Source organism: Nelumbo lutea, chromosome 8 (assembly GCF_056320005.1).
Source record: "Nelumbo lutea isolate HS-2025 chromosome 8, American lotus-T2T, whole genome shotgun sequence".
NCBI lineage: Eukaryota > Viridiplantae > Streptophyta > Magnoliopsida > Proteales > Nelumbonaceae > Nelumbo > Nelumbo lutea.
This window is the reverse complement of record NC_142691.1, coordinates 1304562-1324412: the sequence shown is the minus strand read 5'-3', so window position 1 is coordinate 1324412 and position 19851 is coordinate 1304562. Positions and strand designations below refer to the sequence as shown.

At 36.6% G+C, this 19851-nt stretch overlaps 1 protein-coding gene across 3 annotated transcripts; it reads left to right on the top strand.

The window, feature by feature from the left end:
- The first annotated feature begins 2523 nt into the window (after positions 1-2523).
- On the top strand, positions 2524-18991 carry LOC148842098 (3-oxoacyl-[acyl-carrier-protein] synthase II, chloroplastic-like). 3 transcript variants are annotated; one of them, XR_016103225.1, is made up of 15 exons: positions 2638-3531; positions 11530-11735; positions 11813-12016; positions 12763-12873; positions 12966-13061; positions 13756-13801; positions 13897-13976; positions 14691-14759; positions 14874-14958; positions 15214-15368; positions 15471-15551; positions 16976-17035; positions 17457-17611; positions 18633-18699; positions 18783-18991. XR_016103225.1 is itself a non-coding variant. In XM_088957543.1 (14 exons), exons 1-13 carry the CDS (start codon positions 3144-3146, stop codon positions 17571-17573), a joined length of 1698 nt encoding a protein of 565 aa, XP_088813669.1. In that variant the 5' UTR covers positions 2638-3143; the 3' UTR covers positions 17574-17611; positions 18783-18991. The 3 variants fall into 3 exon arrangements, 2 of the variants coding, with proteins under 2 accessions (XP_088813668.1, XP_088813669.1); XM_088957543.1 differs by lacking the exon at positions 18633-18699; XM_088957542.1 differs by lacking the exons at positions 18633-18699; positions 18783-18991 and having other exon boundaries at positions 2524-3531; positions 17457-17792.
- Positions 18992-19851: the final 860 nt, after the last annotated feature.

Genomic DNA, 19851 nt, shown 5'->3' with positions numbered 1-19851 from the left:
AAGGGTTTGTTTGATTTGTTGTTGGAATTGAAATTGGAATTAGAATGGTCTATTCTTATAGCCTATTTGGTTCAGGCAGAAATTGGAATTAATAGGAATGGGATAGGAGGGAGAGGGAATCACCATCTATATCTATATTACTTATAAAAGTGTGAATAGGGTCTGATTTTCTAGAATTTTCATTTGACATAAATTACCCCTTAATCACTGAATTTTTTGGGGATAAATGTGTACTTTGACAAAACACCATAAATAAGACATTTAATATCGTAATAGTCATTGTTGAACCATATATAAAAACCATTTATGTGGATAGATGCCACTCATTCTCCCGTTAAAATTCACCCTATCAAAAAGAAATGTATCCTCACCTTCACATACACCATTGTAGGTGTAAAATTTTACTTTTATTCAAAATGAACAAAGTTTATAAACAGAAAAATTAATTATAAATATATAACAGGAAATAATGATTAAAGGAACCAAATCTAAATGTGAAAAGTTACATAAAAATATAACAAAAATATAAAAAAAGATAAAGCACTATTATCATCATCATAAAAGATTACCACGTGCAAAATACGTGTACATTTACTATTCTCTCAAATAGGGGAATGACATCCCACCAAGAATGGGAATAGAATTCCAATTTCGCCAAACCATACAGTTGAAATTGAAATAACCCATTCCAATTCCACTTCTGATTCAGATTCCAAACCCCTATTCCCATGAATCAAACGGGCCTATAATCGGACTCTTATCAATGAAGGCGATATCATAGATTATTTGTATACTCCTATCGGAGAACAATTTGATTCCTTCAACCAACCTGACCTGGTCGGGTTACCTTAACTTGAAACCAAAACTGACCTGGTCGGTTTGAGTCGGTTTGGGTCAGTTTCGGTTCTAAGTTCAACCATGCCCCCCATGTGCCTGTGTGGTGCAAGTTTGGGTTGTTAGTTTGAGAATTTATTCTCGCTAGAAGTGAAGACGGAAAAAAGAAGACAAATTGATAATCATCTGGGATTAAATATTAGTTTCATCACGAAAACTGAAATCATGAATTTCAAACATTATATCAACTTGTATGCACTGCACAATGGATTATGAACAACTAAACAATGTATACAATAACATGCTTCTTTAACTAAGTCGGTTCGTTTTGGGTTGGTTTTGATTTTCACACAAGAAAATCAAAACCGACCTGAACCATCGGTTTATGATATTTTACAATCCAAAACCGACTGGTACTGAAGATAACCCAGTCGACTCGAGTTGGATTGGTCGGATTGGACCTTCTTATGACCAACCCTAATGCCGATTCAAGTTAAGAGGGGAGCAAAGAAAGCCAATCATAAGCTTGCTAGATTTGCATTTTCTTGGTCCACGCCTCTATTCCCCTTAAAAGGCATGATAACTAAGAATTTTAGTGAATAGAGCTGATAAGTTAACATTATTATTGGGGTGATCATAAAAAATCAGAGGAATCGAAAACTAAACTGAAACCAATAATTCAAACTAACTGAACCAGTTTGTTTGGGTCAGTTCTGACTTTTTATTTTGCAAAATTTTAGTTTTTCGGTTTGGTTTCTATTAATCTATTAAAAAATATTAATTAATTAAATTGATCGGTATAATAAATAATATAGAAGGTATAATAAGTAAAGTAAAAGATAATATTTATAAAATTTAAATTATAAAGATAAGCTTTGACCCATATATTAATATATTATGATAATTTATATATTAAATTAATAATTTAGTCAATAAATATAATACAAATTTTAAATTAATGTTGTTGTTATTATTATTGAAAGTTAAAATTTTAAATAACATGTTACGTTATTTTGTATAAAGAAAAATGGATTCAACAAATAAGCCTTTATAACCAACCTTGAAAGATTGCCAAATCCAAAATTAACCTTAGGTTTCCTCAAATTTTGAAAAATCTATAACTATAAGTAGGGGTGTTCATGGGTCAGGTTGGGTCAGTTTATTGGGGTTTTCCCAACCGACCCGACCTGATCGGGTTACCTGAGGTGGAAACCGAAACCGATCCACTGATTGGCTAAATCGACTTGATCGGTTTGAATTGGGTTGGGTCGGTTTCAGTTTTGTTCCTATACAAAAGGATACCTAATTGAATTCTAATTGTAATTGCCTAATGAATTGCCTATTTGGTGTAAAAGATTATAGAAAACTATAAATTATGATAGATTGTCTATTTTAATTGTAATTGCCTAATGGGCCTTTTATTATAGTAGAAGACTAGTTATAATCAAGTAGTAAACTACTCAAATAGAAACTACTAACTAGTAAAATATTAATATTGATTTATATATTTTCCCAACCCGAAATTGACCCTATAACGTAAATTTCAGATTTTGCATCGGAATTGAACCAAATCGATCCAATCTTAATAGCACCCCGGGCTAGTAAAGCCAAGGCAAATATAATAATAGTAATAAAATAATGATTATTATTTTTTCCGCATATTCTCATGTTGCTCGCTGTAACCAGTTCAGGATTTGCTCCTTACACCGCGTGCCTCACACCGATCTTACAGACACATCTCACCATGTATCAAGAACATCTTCCGTAATTTTTATTATTCATTGGAGTAACAGATCTAGTTTCATTGAAGGGTTATCGTGCACTTCTTACTTTTTATTTTCCATTTTCTTCTCTGTCCAAGTACTGTTTTCTTGCTGCAATAAAATGTCGTGAGATTTTTTTTTTTTTTTTGCATTGTAAAAAGAAATATAGCTTGGTTTTATTTTTCTGGTTGTAGATCCTCTTGTATTGTTACTCTCTCTCTCTCTCTCTCTTCTTAGCACTTGGCACTGTTCTGCCTGAACAACTCAGATTTACGAAAACTCCGCCATTTAGAATTGCTTTTAATCGATGATAGCTTCGATTTCTTTGGTGGGTTTGCCTAAGATTGAAAGCTACGAGCTTATTCGTCTTGAGAAACCCAGAAAAACGCATCTCTTCTCATCAATGGAGGTGGCGTTTTTCTTGGTATAGACTATAGATCGCATTTTCCCGAGCAGAAACCTCATATATCTTCTTTAACCAATCTGAGTTGCTGATTCCTGTTCCGCTTTATCATTTGGCCTTCTGGGTTCGTCTCTATTTCTCCAATGGCGGCTTCCTCTGTTTCTTCTCCTCTCTGTACATGGTTAGTCGCTGCTTGCATGTCAGTTGCCTGCGAGAAAGATCACTCTCCGAAGCCTTCTCTATTTATGTCTTCTAAGAGATTGAGCAGGTGGGCTAGGAGGAGGAGGGTTGTTTCGAAATGCAGTGGTGGAAGTGATGATTTACCGAGAAATTTGATTTCGTCGTTCTGTGGGTCGAGTATTCAAGGTCTCATGAGCTCTTGCTTGGCTTTTGAGCCCTGCGAGGAATATTACAGTTCTAAGGGTATCTCTTCTTTAACACTTTTTGGTGATAATGGCTTCTCGCTGTTCAGTTCGAAGAATGGGCCGATGACACGCAGGCAGAAGCGGATAAACCGAGCCACCCACTCAGGTAATCGGTTGGGAAATTACGTTGGAGGCGACTGGTATAGTGATTTTTGCATCCTTACGGTTCCTTCATTTTAATTATTTTCGCTTGTTATGTTTGGAGTAGCTATCATGTTTGAACTTTAAACGATTCTCTACTGCTGCTCCCAGATTTGGCATATATTATCTATTTTTCTGTCGTATGCTGTACTGCTAGGTGAAGCTTAACTTATTTATTTCATGCCTATATTTCAGTTAATTTTTATGTAATTTGTAGAAGTCCAGCATTCGTTTTATTGTCTTTAACTCCATGTGGTATTTGTTACCCAAACCTTAAAAATTTCTCCTGTTCAGTGTATCTTGTACTTATTACCGGAATTACCTGGGTGCAACCGTGCAGGGCTTGAGATGCAAGTGTTCTGTGTGTCCAATTTAGTTTAATATCATAATAGCTGGTTTATTGGAAGTAACCAAAAGCACTGCGATTTAGGTGGTTTCCCTTCTCAGCTGTGTATGAAGTAGCATTGCTGTATCACCTCGGTTGCTGGCAATTTAGCATGTTTTCAACTAATTGATGGGGATATTTTCCACTATAATGAAAAGTAAAAAGTTAACAAATCACCTTGACTAATATCCCATGAACTTCTAGGAAACATGTCTGTGATCAATTAACCAATGGAGAAAAAGAAGTTAAAAAGCAGATTGCATTTTTTGTCCACTTTTGTCACTTTTACCTGAACCCAAGCTGGTTTAGGAGGTTTTGATCCATATGATTTGGTGGACTTTTCAAATTGATCTAAGAACATTGGTTTCCTGCTCTTTAGTTAAAATGTGAACATGATTATTTGTTATCTGCATCTTATCCTTATTTTGTGAATTCAAGCTGGTTTAATAGGTGATTCATCTTTATCCTTGGTGGGAGCCTCCTGCACTGGGCTGCCCTTAGATGGATCTACCTACCCCTGAGTAGCAGGTCCTACATAGTCCTTACAACTAATTGTTTTTAACCTTTACCTTGCTAAGGCATTGAGAAAATTTTACCAATCATGTAATTAACATGAGCGATTTGTTACACATTGAAGAGGCTAGAAGAGCTCGGAGTAGACCAAAAAGGACTTGGCTAGAAGTAGTAAGAAATGATTTAAACACTCATAATTTAACAGTGGATATGGCTTTAAATAGAACAGATTGGCGAAACAGGATTCATGTAGCTGGCCCCATATAGTTGGGATAAGGCATGGATAATGATGATCTTATTCACTTGATCAAAATATTCAGGTTTCTGGCCGGAAATCTACTTCCTTGACTTGAGTCACTCTCCACTTCCAGCTTTAGCATGTTTATTGATTAGCAAATCTTAGGCCTTGAAGTGCTGATAAGAGTTCTGCCCCAATTGAGTTGCCTACATCGATTAGCCCTAATTACATGATGATGACTTAACTATGGTGATCCCTCAAAGCACCCTCCCAATACCTGGATTTCCAAGGCAGCAACCATTAAAATTCAATTTGAAAGTACTTTCTAGAATGCCAATCTATTTGGGATACCCCTCTTCTTAAAGGACGAGAAGAAGCCATCACTTGCCAATTTCTGATGATGTTCTTTGTAGAAAAAGGACCAAATTCTTTTCTTGTTTTTATTCAATGCCAACCAAATAAGGATGAGATCAATCAAAGCCTCCTGCATATTCTCTTTTTTATTGAAGATTTGGGCATTCCTCTCCTCCCAATTAGTCCATTGAATAACAGTGGTCTGAATAAGGTCTTTGTATTTTCATCTTTCTCACTAACTTTTTCCTTCCCAATCATTAGTTTTTGTTTGATGAATAACTCATCTTCTATTGAAAGAATGAATAAAATATAATATTTACAAGAAAGAAGCCCCTCTATGATTTTTTTGACAAGTGAATGAATTTTATTAATTAGTGAATAGCAACATTACAAGTAGACAATAGTATGCATATTATCAATACAAGCATCCCTAAGAGAGGCACAAGGTGCGATCTCTTCCAACATAAAGAAAGAGTTACAACTACAACCATGCTTAAAACTAGGGCTAACTATTTTGACCCTAGCCCATTTGAACAACCCATACTCACCCATTTGAGTAGTGGGCCAATATGGGTCAAGTAACCCATTTGGATTAGGGGAAAATGGTCAGGATGGAAGTAGATAGGAAAACTTAGGATTACGTTATCAATGGAGGAATAGTGCCTAGAAGTGGTGTATTCAAGCTCCCAAACAGAACCATTCCAATATTTCTTTGATGACGTTTGATGACGAGGACTGAACTAGAGTTTAGCGGTGGAAAGATTTGGCTCAGTCTAAACTTGAATTTTGAGCTGAGCTCTGGCTCAATATATAGGCTTGTTTGCTAATTGAGTTAAGCCTGAGCCCAATGAAGCTCAGGAGCCTAATTGAGCTTATGTTATATATAATGTTTTTAATTTTTGATGTTTTATATGTATAATTCTTTTACTTGTATAATTGTTTATTTTGTATGAAGCTTGGCTCGCTATTGAGCTTGAGCTGAGCTGAGTTCGAACATATGAGCTTTTGAGTCGAGCTGAATTTGAGCACATTTCTCAAGTTTGAATCGAGCTTGAGCCCGAACTCGAGCCTTTCTTTCATTGGCAAAGAGAGGAATGCAATGAAAAGAGTAATCCTTTCTTTAATCATGTTTCAATGAAAAGAATAATCCTTTGATATAAAACTAGATGAGCCCTACCATTTATCTTTCTGCCTTATTCCTACATTCCCTTAGCGAGTAGACCTGGCACCAACTAATATTCCTCTAAATGGCCAATGTTTTAAAGGCTTCATTCAGCAAGTGTCCTACTATGTCTCTTTCCATGGACATTTCCCTCATTCTTCCTTCTCATTCACCATTTTGGTTTCTGATGGTAGCTTGGATGTGTGCCAATTTTGCATTGGTTTTCTCCCAAAATGCTCTCTGTTCCATCTCTTTAACTAAATGTCTCCATGTTCAAAGCCTTGAACTTTTTACAGAAAAACATAAATGACATGCCCTCAAGACAAAAATGCTTCATCAAGAAGTGAGGTTCACAATACTTGTAGCTTCCAAACAAATGTTCTTGAAAGGTTCTCCTCTTATCAAGACGGCACAAAATCTAATAAAAGAGCATTATCTAACACAAGTATTAAGGGTCTTATATTAAGATCTGAAAATGTCCCTCCTGTCTGGCTGCTACATAAACTGGAATATTTTTGTTTTCATTCATGCATGCACTACCTCACTCAAAGGAGATACCATTAAGGACCTGTTATCTATCACATCAAAGTTTCTTCCAAACACCAAAGAATCTACTATCTACTTGATACACCATTCAACTTCTTACATAACTCTACATATTGGAAATTTGGCGTCATTTTTGGTACATATTGGAGATGGGATTTCCAAAGCAAGTATGAAAAGGGCATCTTTGTATCGTGAAAGCTCAATGTCTCTAATACATAGTTGTCAAGGCGGCACCTAGGTGACAAGGCACCCTTGGAGGCTCGCCTCACCTAATTGCCAAGCAGTTTTGTACATTGTTTTATAAAATACTTTTATATTCTTATTTTTTTTTTGAGATTATAATTATAAAATAGACATTATTAAACGAAAAATATTCATTTTGTGTTTTTTATACTAATTTCTTTTTGTTATTTTCTTGTTTGTTAAGGTTTAATCAACATAGACATTGCTAAATGTTGTATTGAACCCTCAAAGACTTCAAAACCTGAACCAATAAGTAAGGAAGAACTTAAATTTTATCTTTTGATAGGAAACAGTAACTTTCATTAATTATGAGAATTATAGAATTACAACTACCACCTTCAAAAAGGTGACCCTCATTGGATAAAGTGTCCCTATTGACCCCTTGCTTTGCTAAAACATCAGCCAACACATTTGCTGTTCTCCTAACCCAGTTAAACTGTGTTCCTAACTCCAGTGTCAAATTAAATATTTCCCTTATATGCTGTTTAAGGAGCCAAGCGACCACATTCCTTGTTTGCATCCAGCCTATGACTAATCTTGAATCCCCTTCCACTTTTAATAGTTGGAAGCCCAACTGTTTAGCCAATCTGAGCCCTTGAAGGAGCGCAATTACTTCTGCTCTTAGTGAGTCACCCTCCCCTAAAGGGTCAGAGAAAAGGGCCAAAACTCTTCCTTCCGTATCTCTAATCACACCCCCGATTCCAGAAGGACCAGGGCTTCCCATAGAACTGCCATCAAAGTTCAGTTTCACAGAAAAAAGTGAGGGTGAGGTCCACTCCTCATTAACAATAGTAGGAAGATGGAAGAGCTTGCTTCTATGTTCCAACCTCTAAGCAAGTCATCTGCAGAAAAATACTTGAAGAGGTCCATAGTTTTCAGCCAATGTATCACCTTGATGGTGATGCCTTCTATAACTTGAAGTAGTGATTTTTCTTGGCCTTGGAAAATCCCGTTATTTCTCTCTCCCCAAACTGCCCACACAATAGCTGCTCTCGTTGTTCTCCACATCACCTTTCCCCACTTCTTTGGTTGTCGGAAAAAACTAGAATCAAACAGCTCCGCAACTCTTGAGGGGGGATTCCACCTGCAATCAAAGAGAGAAGAGAGCCATTCCCAGATATGAGTAGCAAAAGGACAGCATAAAAGTATGATTTATTATCTCACCACTATTCAAGCAAAGACTGCAAACATGTGGGGATAAGCACCAGTTTAGTCTCTTTTTTTGAAGCACATCCAAAGTGTTAATTTTTTGGAGTACCACTTCTCAACAAAAAGCCCTTACTTCGGGGGTATTGGAGCACACCACACTTCTTTATCCGGAAAAGAGTTAACCACATTGGTATTAGTCAACAAAGCATTGAAAAATGAGGAAATAGAGAAGCAACCTGGTGAAGACTTTGACCAAATTCTACTATTGGGACAGGACTGATCTAAGAAAAACTGAGCTTAGAAGAGAAAGGAGCTCATTTGCCGAACCCATTTCTGAGTCCCTCAAACCTCTCCTTGAGCCTAAACGCCAAGAATCCCTAGAAGCACGGATGGAAGAGATGTCTTTAAGCTTGTTCAAGGAGAGGGAGTAGATAGTCGGGAATTTGTCCTTTAGAGGGGAGTCCCCAAGCCACGTATCCTCACAGAAAAGAATTTTATTACCTGAACAAGCATCAAATCTGATGAATTGAGAGAACAAGGGTAAAATATTGACAATAGCTTTTCACGGGGAGGAAGAAGAGGCCCTGGGGTCTAGCCTTGCATCCCATCCATTTGCTGCCAATCAATGGATACTCCCCACTACTCTATGCCATAAACTTTCCTGCTCCTTGGGAAATCTCTACAACCATTTGCCTAGCAACACTGTGTTTCTTGCTCTAATATTTCCAACCCCCATCCCCCCTTTATATTTTTCTCTGGAAACCACTTCCCACTTTACCAAATGATCCTTTTTTGAGCCTCCTGGTTCCCAAAGAAAGTCTGTCAGTTTCATTATCTTCTCAATCTGGTTTCCTACCTTAGCAAGTACTTTGAAGGTAGACAAGAAATACACTGGCAGTTTTGCTAATGCAGACTTAATTAGGGTGATTCTACCCCCAAGTGAGATGTACTCTTCCAACCTACTAACTTCTTTGTGAATCTTTCCAAAATTGGGTGCCAAAAATTCTCTGACCTTGGATTTCCCCCCATAGGTAAATCTAGGTACTTTAAAGGCCACTCACTTACCTCACAACCTAAGGTACTAGCCAAGTTAGACACCTCCTCCCCTATCCTATTTATTCCAGCTACCTAGCTTTTGTTCCAATTTACCCTCAAGTTGGAAAACCTTTCAAACTGATCCACCAACACTTTTAAATTTCCAACTCCTCTGGTTCTCCCTCACAAAAGATAATTAGATCATCTGCAAATTGTAAATGGATGATGACTACTTCTTGTCTTTCCACTCTCCACCCTCTAATCAAATTCCTAGAATTAGCTCTAGAGATCAAGGCACTTAGGATATCCACTACTAAAGTAAAGAGGAATGGGGAAAGAGGGTCACCACTTACCAAAATAGAGTAATGACAAGTTCTGTACTCTCTTCTTTCTCTAAGTAATAAAATTTGATTTTGATTACTGATAAAAAAATAGAGTAATGACAAGTAGTCACATATCCTTTGATCCATTTACACCACCTCTCTCCAAGCCCTCTTTTTTTTTTTTTTCAAAACTTCAAGCAGAAAATCCCAATTGACTAAATCATAAGCCTTTTCTAGATTAAGTTTGCACACCAGCCCCTTCTCCCCTCTTCTTTTTTTGTAGTCCACACACTCATTGGCAATGAAGATCTGATAATGATTTGTCTCCCCAAAATAAAGGCTCCTTGATTTGGAGAAATTAGGGAAGGAAGAACCCTTTTGATTCTCAAAAGTTAGGGACGGAAGAACTTAAAATTTTGTCCAATCAACACATTTTCTTCTATTTTCTTCTTTTCCTATAACAAAAATAGGGGTTCGGCCCCTATAATTTTTGAGTTTTCTGTTCTTTCTTCTTTTTCTTCTCATGAATATGTTGATTTTCTATACTTTAACATGGAGTTTATACTTTTCTTATGAAAATCATGGATAATTATTAAGGAAATATGGTTATGTAACCTAGGGAACTACCCTAGGATATATGTTTTTTCCATTGCCTAGGTGACCAGGCGACAAGGCGCTCCCCTGTTGTCTAGCCTCACCTTTGGTGCCTTGAAAACTATGCTCTAATGTTTTTTTAGATGATTGGGTTGTATGGGAAATATCATGTACAATATTGTATATTGTCTTGTCTACAGGCTCTTAAATTTTTGATTAATACAATGTGGTTTAAATTAGGGGTCATAATGCCGTTACTTGATGCAATGGTACAGTCTTGGGCTGGCAAGTGTGAGAATGTGGTTTAGAGTCTGGGGTTGGTCACTTTATGTGAAAAAAGATGCCAAAGGTTAGGACTATACCCAATCTACCCCTCCTAAGACCCCAGATAGCTCAGACCAACATTGGGTAATGGTCTTTTTTACAATGGTTAAATTCTCAAAAAAGAAAAGAAAAGAAGGAAGAAAGACATACTTCTTTGTGAATGCCATTTTATTTTACATTTCTTCATGCTGCCGACCCCATATGGTTGGGATAAGGCTTGGATGATGATGATGATGAGTTATGCTGGATGTGGTTTTAGATCACTTGTTAGTTATGTGCTGTTTATACACAGTCACCAATTGGACCACTTTAATTTTGATTTTGAACTTTACAAACATGTGAATGTGATTATCTAGGAGCCACAATCAATTAGGTTCTAAGTTCTAGCAGATTAGGCCAAGTCCTTGGACATATGACATTTGCTCATTCAGTGCAGATTTGTGAAATTGATTTGGTCTTTCTTTTTCTAAATGTACTGAAGATTGATTTTCAGTTCTCATCCACCTGATATTCCAAAATTACTCATTTCTTTGTAGTTCTATGTTCCATTTTTATCTGATGGTAATTATAGGAGAAGAGAAACAGAAGAATCTTTGGTGGGGAAAGAAGAGATAAGAAAATTACTATTGATATTGGATCATTTATATTATTTTGATCAATGACAGTAAATATTGGATCTTTTGTTGTGGACTGATTAATTGTTCTTAAGTTTGAATAGATATTTCTAAATCTTCTTTTGGATTTGATTTATGGTCTATGTTGGGCACTATTGTTGACGATGTATAAAAATGATACATATTCATCTATGTTCCGAATAGGGACTGAAGTTCTGTTAAGGTGTTACTTGACATTCTTCTTGTAAACCTATTTTTCTTCAAAGAAAAATTCTCTTGATTTTGCTATTACTAAAAATCAAAAGATTAAAATTCCTTGATTGACAGTTTGACACAGCTAACTGGTCCTCCTGAAGGAATGAAACTCAAAACTAAATATATTGTTCCTATAATAATTTTTGCACAATCTGTTGCAGATAGTGGTATCTGGAAGTTATTTCAATTAGTAATTTTGATTTGATGGTTAACTACTTGCTTTTGCAGGGAAAGCCATGGCTGTAGCTGTACAACCTGCAAAAGAAGTTGCAACCAAGAAAAAGCCTCTAAAAAAACAAAGGAGAGTTGTTGTAACAGGGACGGGAGTGGTGACCCCGATTGGTCATGATCCAGATATCTTCTACAATAATCTACTTGGGGGGATAAGTGGTATAAGTGAGATTGAGGCATTCAATTGTGCCCCTTTTCCAACGGTATATCTTCACAACTAATTTCTCTTATACTGAAATAAGCAGCCTTGTTTAGGTTTTGATGTCAGTTCTTATTATAGAGAATTGCTGGAGAAATCAAGTCTTTCTCAACAGATGGATGGGTTGCACCTAAGCTTTCTAAAAGGGCAGACAAATTCATGCTTTACATGCTCACAGCTGGAAAGAAAGCCTTGGCAGATGGTGGGATTACAGAGGAAGTCATGGAGGAGTTAAATAAGGCTAGATGTGGTGTTTTAATTGGCTCTGCAATGGGTGGCATGCAGGTTGGCTTCAACCTTTCTGTAAATGTAGATATGGATTTCAATCTTGGAATGGATAATGGAAAACAGGTTTCTAGGGTTGGTAATGTATCTGAGGATCTTGCAAGGTGCCCCAACCAGCGGGTTGGTAAGGTCTCCTGTTGGTCATAGCAGAGACTTGGGATCAAATCCCACCTTCACCTGGGTTGGTTGGGGGGGGGGGAGTTATGGGTTGGGGGATGGGCTACAAAACCAACAAGCAACTCCATGAGCGCTAGGTGCTCATTCTGTTGCTTGTTTCTTTACTTGCTCAAATATGTTATTATACCTTTCCCTGTAAGTCAGTACGATGGACTGTGCATCTTTCACTCGGCAGGCTGGAGAAAATCCCTGTTGCTGATAGTTCTTTGAGTCCTGTGATCCGATGAATCAGATCTTGACTTGCTTCTCAAAGAGAAATAGTGTTTCTATAGTGACTGTAGCATCCCTTCAAAAGAAATAAAAAAAAGCATTTGAGGATCTTTGTCTCTATGACTTTGGAAGGTTTTCTTTCTGAAATTTTGAATTTAAGGCTGCAGCATGGAACTTGATTTTCCACAGCAATTGGCTGCATGCTGTGCATGCAGATTGAGTGCAGAAGGAGCATTCTGGTTACTTGCCTTTTTTTCAAGGGCGCTTCCTACCTGTGAACTACAAACTAAATCACCTTGGATGAATTCTTTGGTTGTCTCCCTTCTTTTTCCTTATTGAATCTTTGAACTTTTTATCAGGTTTTTAATGATGCAATAGAAGCTCTAAGGGTTTCATATAAGAAGATGAATCCCTTCTGTGTGCCTTTTGCTACTACGAATATGGGTTCTGCCATGCTTGCTATGGATCTGGTAAGATATGAAGCTGATACTACGGAAATATTAAGGGGTTAATAAATTTTGAATCCAACCTTTTAAGTGTTTCTTTAATTATGTTACTGCAGGGATGGATGGGTCCAAATTATTCAATCTCAACTGCTTGTGCAACAAGCAACTTTTGTATACTTAATGCTGCAAACCATATTATCAGAGGTGAAGCTGTAAGTGGCCAATTTCATTTCACAGACTTCATTCACTGGAGGTCTTATGCTGGAAATGCCTTTTTATTTTTTCATTTTCTTGTGTTCAATTAAAGTAAATATGATAATAATATTCTGATAGTTGCAGTTTGGGCAACTGATGTCAGTTATTGAGGGAATAATTAGAGATGAGAGGGGAAACATTGTTCTGAGATTTTCAGGACCATCGGGGTTAGAAATTCTTTAAGAGTGAGTTTTTAGCAGTTCTATAAGGACTAAAATTTGGCAGCAGTCTATACAGGAATACAAGTTGAGTGAGACTGTTAAGTTGCCGTTAACTGATTGAAAATGGGGATGATGTGCCATGGACACTGCATTTTCTTGTTAGACATGCTAGAGCTTTGGGATCTAACCTGAACTGCTCATTCAATTGGGTTCCTAGATCAACAAATAGTATGGATGACTCATTAGCTAGGTTTGGTGTATCTTGGAAAAATTTATGTTGGGGTGAGCCAGAAGTAGGGGGATCACTATAGAGAAATTAGTTTAAAAGGGAGAAAGAAGCTGACCAGCTTTATACTGTATTTTTGCTCTGTATGACAACTTGTACAGATTGAGCATTGTTCTTATTATTAATAAAATTCTATTTCTGTTGCATCTAAAAAAAGTTTACCTTATAAAATGAATAATTTTATTATTTGCCATGAGCCTGCAGGACATGATGCTTTGTGGTGGCTCTGATGCAGCAGTCATACCTATAGGTATCTATTATTCTTTTCTCATTCTTGATGTGTATAAGGGTTAAGCTTTGTAAAGAATAGAATCATTATTTTCTTTATGGTGGTTGTCACTGCAGGCTTGGGGGGCTTTGTTGCATGCAGAGCACTTTCACAGAGAAATAGTGATCCAACTAAAGCTTCACGCCCTTGGGACATTGTAATATAGTCAACTTCCCTTATTCTTTTCATTTCAAGACATTAGGAATTAATTATGGACACTCTTGTCGAAGACATGAATAAGTCAACTTTGAAAGATAGAGCTTTTTTGTTTGGTTGTATGCCGTAAGAAATCAAGTTTGATGCAAGAGGTTTAAGTGAAAACTTATAGTAAACTTTAAGTTGTGTTCAAAACTCAGGAAAGTGATATAATTGGGCCTATCCAAAAAGAAAATAAATAAAGAAATTTTTGGTACATAAAAAATATTTTAAGAATAAATTAATATCCAAGAAGAATCTTATTTACTTCTGTGGCTTATGGATTCCATCAAATTTCTTCCACAGTTTGTGAATAATCAGTGTCATCAAGGTTGATATTCCCATAAGCCACTATCCACTTTCATCCATCCATCCGTCCATCCATATTCTTCTGGTGAAGGTATTTTATGAAAAGAATATACTTTTTTTAATCAATAACAGAATTAAAAAAAAAAAGAAAAGAAATATAGCTTACAGAGGAAACTAAGGGGAGAGATACAAACTTTTAACCCTCCCCAAGAAAGCCAAAAAAACAGTTACAACACTGCCCAAAACAAATGTTCCCTTCCCACCCCTTGTTTAGCCAGAGCATCTGCAAAGGAATTTGCAGATCTCTTCACCCAATGAAAAAAATATACTTTTTGTATGCTTAATGTGAGAAACGATTTATGGACAGGATCGTGATGGATTTGTTATGGGAGAGGGAGCTGGTGTCCTGCTTTTAGAAGAACTAGAACATGCTAAGGTACATTTTACCAAGTGTTGTTTTTATGAATAATTCATTAGACTAAGTTCCTTAAAGAAGTGTCCTTTTTGGTTATGAATATTTTCCATTTGAAAATCCTATTTCTCTCTGCAGAAAAGAGGTGCAAATATCTATGCAGAATTTCTTGGTGGAAGCTTCACTTGTGATGCTTATCATATGACTGAGCCTCATCCTGATGGTATGTAATAAATCTTATGCCAATAATTTTCTGTGTTTGAAACATTTGCTACGTTGAGAAGGGGTTGTGAAGATGCACTTCTTAAATGATGAATAAATAGGAGAGACAGGCATGGGTCCTCAAACTTCCACTCTTGTTCTCTTGGCACTTCTTCCTCTTCCTTTTCTCATCTACAAATAAAATGTAAGTTCACAATAAAGCCATTCAGATAAGACATGTGAAGATGCCTCTTACCCTTTTCCATTGGAAAAACAGGGGCTGGTGTTGTTCTTTGCATAGATAAAGCCTTAGCTCAGTCTGGGGTAGCTAGAGAAGATGTCAATTATGTAAATGCACATGCTACATCAACACAGGCTGGTGATCTCAAAGAGTACCAAGCACTTATTCGTTGCTTTGGCCAGAATCCTGAGGTAATGTGAATGCATTTTATTTCTGTTTCCTTTTCTTTCAGTTATATAATGAGTTTTCACAATCACCATATGGCATGCTTGGCTATACCTTGATTGTTGCAGCTAAGAGTAAACTCCACAAAATCAATGATTGGTCACCTACTAGGAGCTGCAGGTGCTGTTGAAGCTGTTGCAACAGTACAGGTGATCAGTTATATGGTTTTTGATATTTCATACTTAAAACTAATGAAGGTGCCCTTGTAGTTTACATCACACCAAATTCTCTAATTTGTGTATTTAATTTACATGATGGACTTAATGGATATTCAATCATCAGATGCCTTTTATGAGAAATTACAATAAATTGTAGTACTAGACTTCCCATGTTATATTTTTGATAGTAAAATAAAATGAAAAATTTATTAAAGAGGAGTAAATATCTGGATAGGGTGATGAGACGGCACTCCAACCAAAAAGGCCTAATATCAAAAACATTTCAAACACAAGTACAATCAGAATATGAGCTATCTGAATACAATTCTAAAGTGGTCCAAAAGGAGGGCTCAAAAGTTCCACTATTGTACACATTCTTACATGACTCCTTAGCACCTTCAAAAATTATTGTATTTCTCTTCTTCAGATGCACCAAACTACAACAAACATGATGCAACTCCAAAATGTTCCTGGATGATAGGCCAAGATTGCAAGTTTCATTGGGTAGAATTTCATGCCAGCCACTTCTGAATAGGATAGGAAAAAAGCTACAAATAAGTGTAGATACATGTGATGAATAGATGACATGTACCCTTTTCATTGCTGTTACACAAACAGTGTAGACAAGGTAACTGAAACCCTCTTCTTTTCAGGTGGTCCATTGTAAGTACACTGTCAATGGCAACTAGCCAGGTGAAGGCTTCCACCTACTTGTAAAATGCCAAAGCAGGTTTCTTCAAATAGCAGCAATAGAAATCAATAAAAATAGGTAGAAAAGAACCAGAATAAGAAGAAAAGAAGAAGAGAGAAAAGGAAGAAAGAAATCAGTTTGGGATAGAAGGAACCTGGGGCCTATCTGCGGCCCCAATGTCTTATAATCCTAAAAATGTTTAACCAAGAGAGTGTATGGAGTGCAACGTTACTAAGGACATGCAAAGGATATCAGGAGACATGCTTGGTGAGAATGTCTATTCTGTCGGTCCTTTTATATGTAGAGGAAGAAATTGAGGAAAATGGAATACAATGATTTCAGTGGAAGATTTGTTACAACCATGATAAATCATGTTGGGGGGGTTCATGTGTGATATGTTTATGGGTGTATGCTCATAAGAGGTTCTCCAGCCATTGGATGGTCTTAATGAGGGGAGCATCTTTGCTATATGGTTTGATTTGGTATCAGTATTATATTTCTTTCCTAACCATGTTATAGGATATGTTTGCCAATAAAAGTGATAAAAACAGTGAAACCTAGGCCTCGTAATAGAGAAAAATAATTTATTTCTTCCTCTTCCCTTTTCCTTTCTGTTTGTGTCCATTACAATTTCACACTTGTCACCAAATCATTGACACATATACAACTTAAATGCATCTGTATCCTTTTCTTGGCTTAACCTGAACTGGGATACCTTCTGCAGGCTATACGGACAGGGTGGATCCATCCAAACGTTAATCTTGAAAACCCTGATAAAGGCGTGGTATGCTTTCTTCTATGGCTTATCTCTTTGTATACATTTCAAAAATGTATTGCTTTATGTTATATATATATATATATATAATATGTTATAATAATTATTTGTTAGCATAGGATTTAGAACATTCCTGATTACACTTAAAATCATTGTAATTTCTAATAAATAGGCAATACTATAAGAAACTATTATATTGGATTGGGTAAACATTGGAGCATGTTTGTATTGGCTATGATCTAAGAATAATTCATCCTCAGGAGATGATCTTATCTGCCAGTTGGTTGGCTTTCTTTCTCTTTCTCTGGTAATCTTGGTGGTACAGGGAAAAAGGTCAATTATTTGAATAGTTAAGCCAGCTTTTGGGCTGTGGCCCATTCAATAGTTGCATGATATGACAAAAATTTGACACTGGAATGTATGAAATCAGGATACAAGTGTGCTGGTTGGCCCCAAGAAGGAACGGCTGGACATAAAAGTAGCACTATCTAATTCATTTGGCTTTGGCGGCCATAACTCATCAATCTTGTTTGCTCCTTATAAGTAAACCTGGTGGGCAACTCCAACTTTGGCTCGAGGGTGAGGGTATGTTGTCTTGGCATTCTCTTGGCTTATTTTCATTGTCCAAAATTTGAGAACAGGAACAAGCCAAGATTTGTGTATTGTAGATGGGAGTCCCCAGAGAGCTTTTCAGCTCTATTTCTCCTTGGTTGCTTTATAAACCTTTACATGATTAATGATAGGAACTACAGATTGATTACGCTCATTTTGAATTCTTAAAGAAAGAAAAGCGAATTGTAAAAAATAAAAAAGAAAATCCCTTTCAGAAATTTAACTTACTAAAGCAAGAGGTCTGGCATTCAAGTCACTTGGGATGATTTGAAGAGGTAGAATATCGTTTTGGTTCTCAGCTGTCTAATAGGTGTGTCCATCTTGACCATTTAGTTGGTGGTGCAAATTTTGGATGAATAGGTAGTCTAACGGTTTAGTTTCTCAGCAAATCCTGTTGGGTAAATGCAATCGGTTGCCCACTTGTATGGTTTTGTTTTTGCTGATGTGGCAGATGTTTTAGATTTCTTTAGCTGTGTTTGGTTTGATAGAAAAAATAAAGAGGAACAGAAGGTTGAGAGAAAGTTTTATTTATTTATTTATTTTTGGGTAAAGTACAGATAGCCACCTGTACATAGGGATTATTGAAACAAAGTTGAGAGATATTTCAGAGTTGTGATTTCAGAAAAACTGAGTTAAAAGGGTAGTGTAGGGTTTTAGAAATGTTTAATGGATTATTTCATGAAGTTAACTGATGAAATGTTAATAGTGGGGGCAAGGCATTGCCTGTTGGAATCCACAGCGAAGGTTCAAAGTATTGATACTTGCAATAGGAAAATTTGATGTATTCAGAGTTAATTCAATCGATACCTTTTTTTTTTTTAATTCTTTTTTTTTTCTGATTTGATAATCAGTGAAAATCGTTACACCAATCATTAACGTATAAAATAATAAAAATAACCAAATTCTTATAACTTAGCGTATTTGTGACCCTGAAAACTGATGCATATGGTACAATACCCTGCGATACGTGTTGATACTTTGAGGCTTGATTCAGGGAGGGGGGTTGCCACGAAACAAGGTTTGATGGGCTATGAATTTTTCATCCGCTTCAATTTAGAAAGGTCCTGTTTGTTTGCACTGCATTCATTTGTTTGTAACTATGATTTGTACTTTTACCTGATATAAAATTTGTAATCTTTGTCAGGTTTGCACTCTTCAACGGTTCAACTTTTGTATCCCAAAAATTGATGCAAAATTTGCACCACATTCCTCCTGTCTTAATTATCTCATATAAAGTGTGGATAACGTAATATTGCATCCTACTTCACTCCCAAATAAATATCCCTCCTCTTATCTCCATTCTCTTTCATGTAAGATAATTTAAAGCAAAAATAAATAGGAATTTACACTCAACCTGTTTGCATTCAGCATTCCCATGCATTTACACTACAGTGTCAGTGTGCAAAAGAAATTTGTACTGAAAACAACAAACTGAGCATAAGCAAAGATTAGTGCGTTGCGTGGGTGATTGGATGGTGGACACTGTAAGTTCGGGTTAGCATTATAATTAAGTGCAAGCATACAAGTTGTCAAGTTGAGAGGGGGTTAGGCTGGGCATATTACATATAGGCCGACCGATCTATTTTTTCGATTCCAGACATGGGTTTGGTCGGATTAGGCTCGGATTGCAAAATTGTACAAACCAAAAGGGGATTAACAGTTGAAGTTTCATGAATGGATTTGTGGGGATGTTGGAAAATGCGTTCGAGTGCTTTTGACGATAAATAAAACAAAAGCAAAGCATACATGATCAATGACCAATTCAAGGATGATCGTCCGTTATACCTGTTACCTGCTGATGTTGCCACAGGGCATGATCACAGGGCACATCAGGATAGCCAGGTGGCATGAAAGATCATGTTCATGCCCAAGGTTCAAAGTATTGATACGTATCGTATTAGAGCCTTCCCGATATGCCCCTACAGGCGGTGTTTTGGGTCGGCAAGTGGTTCAGGGCATAGACCAGCTTTAAACCGGATCCTTTGAATGAGATTCGAAAAAAAAATAGAGTACCGATACAGGCTGATATGCCCTACCGGCGTATCACCCTGTATCGATACTTTCCTTGTGTTAGATTGGTTTTTTTATTTTTTAATTATTATTATTATTATTTTTTTTTTGGGGTGGGGGGTGATTAAAAAAGCGATTGCATCAGATTGGATCGGTTAAATTGGGTTGCAACCTACATACATGCTTGACAAGTAGGTAGCAAA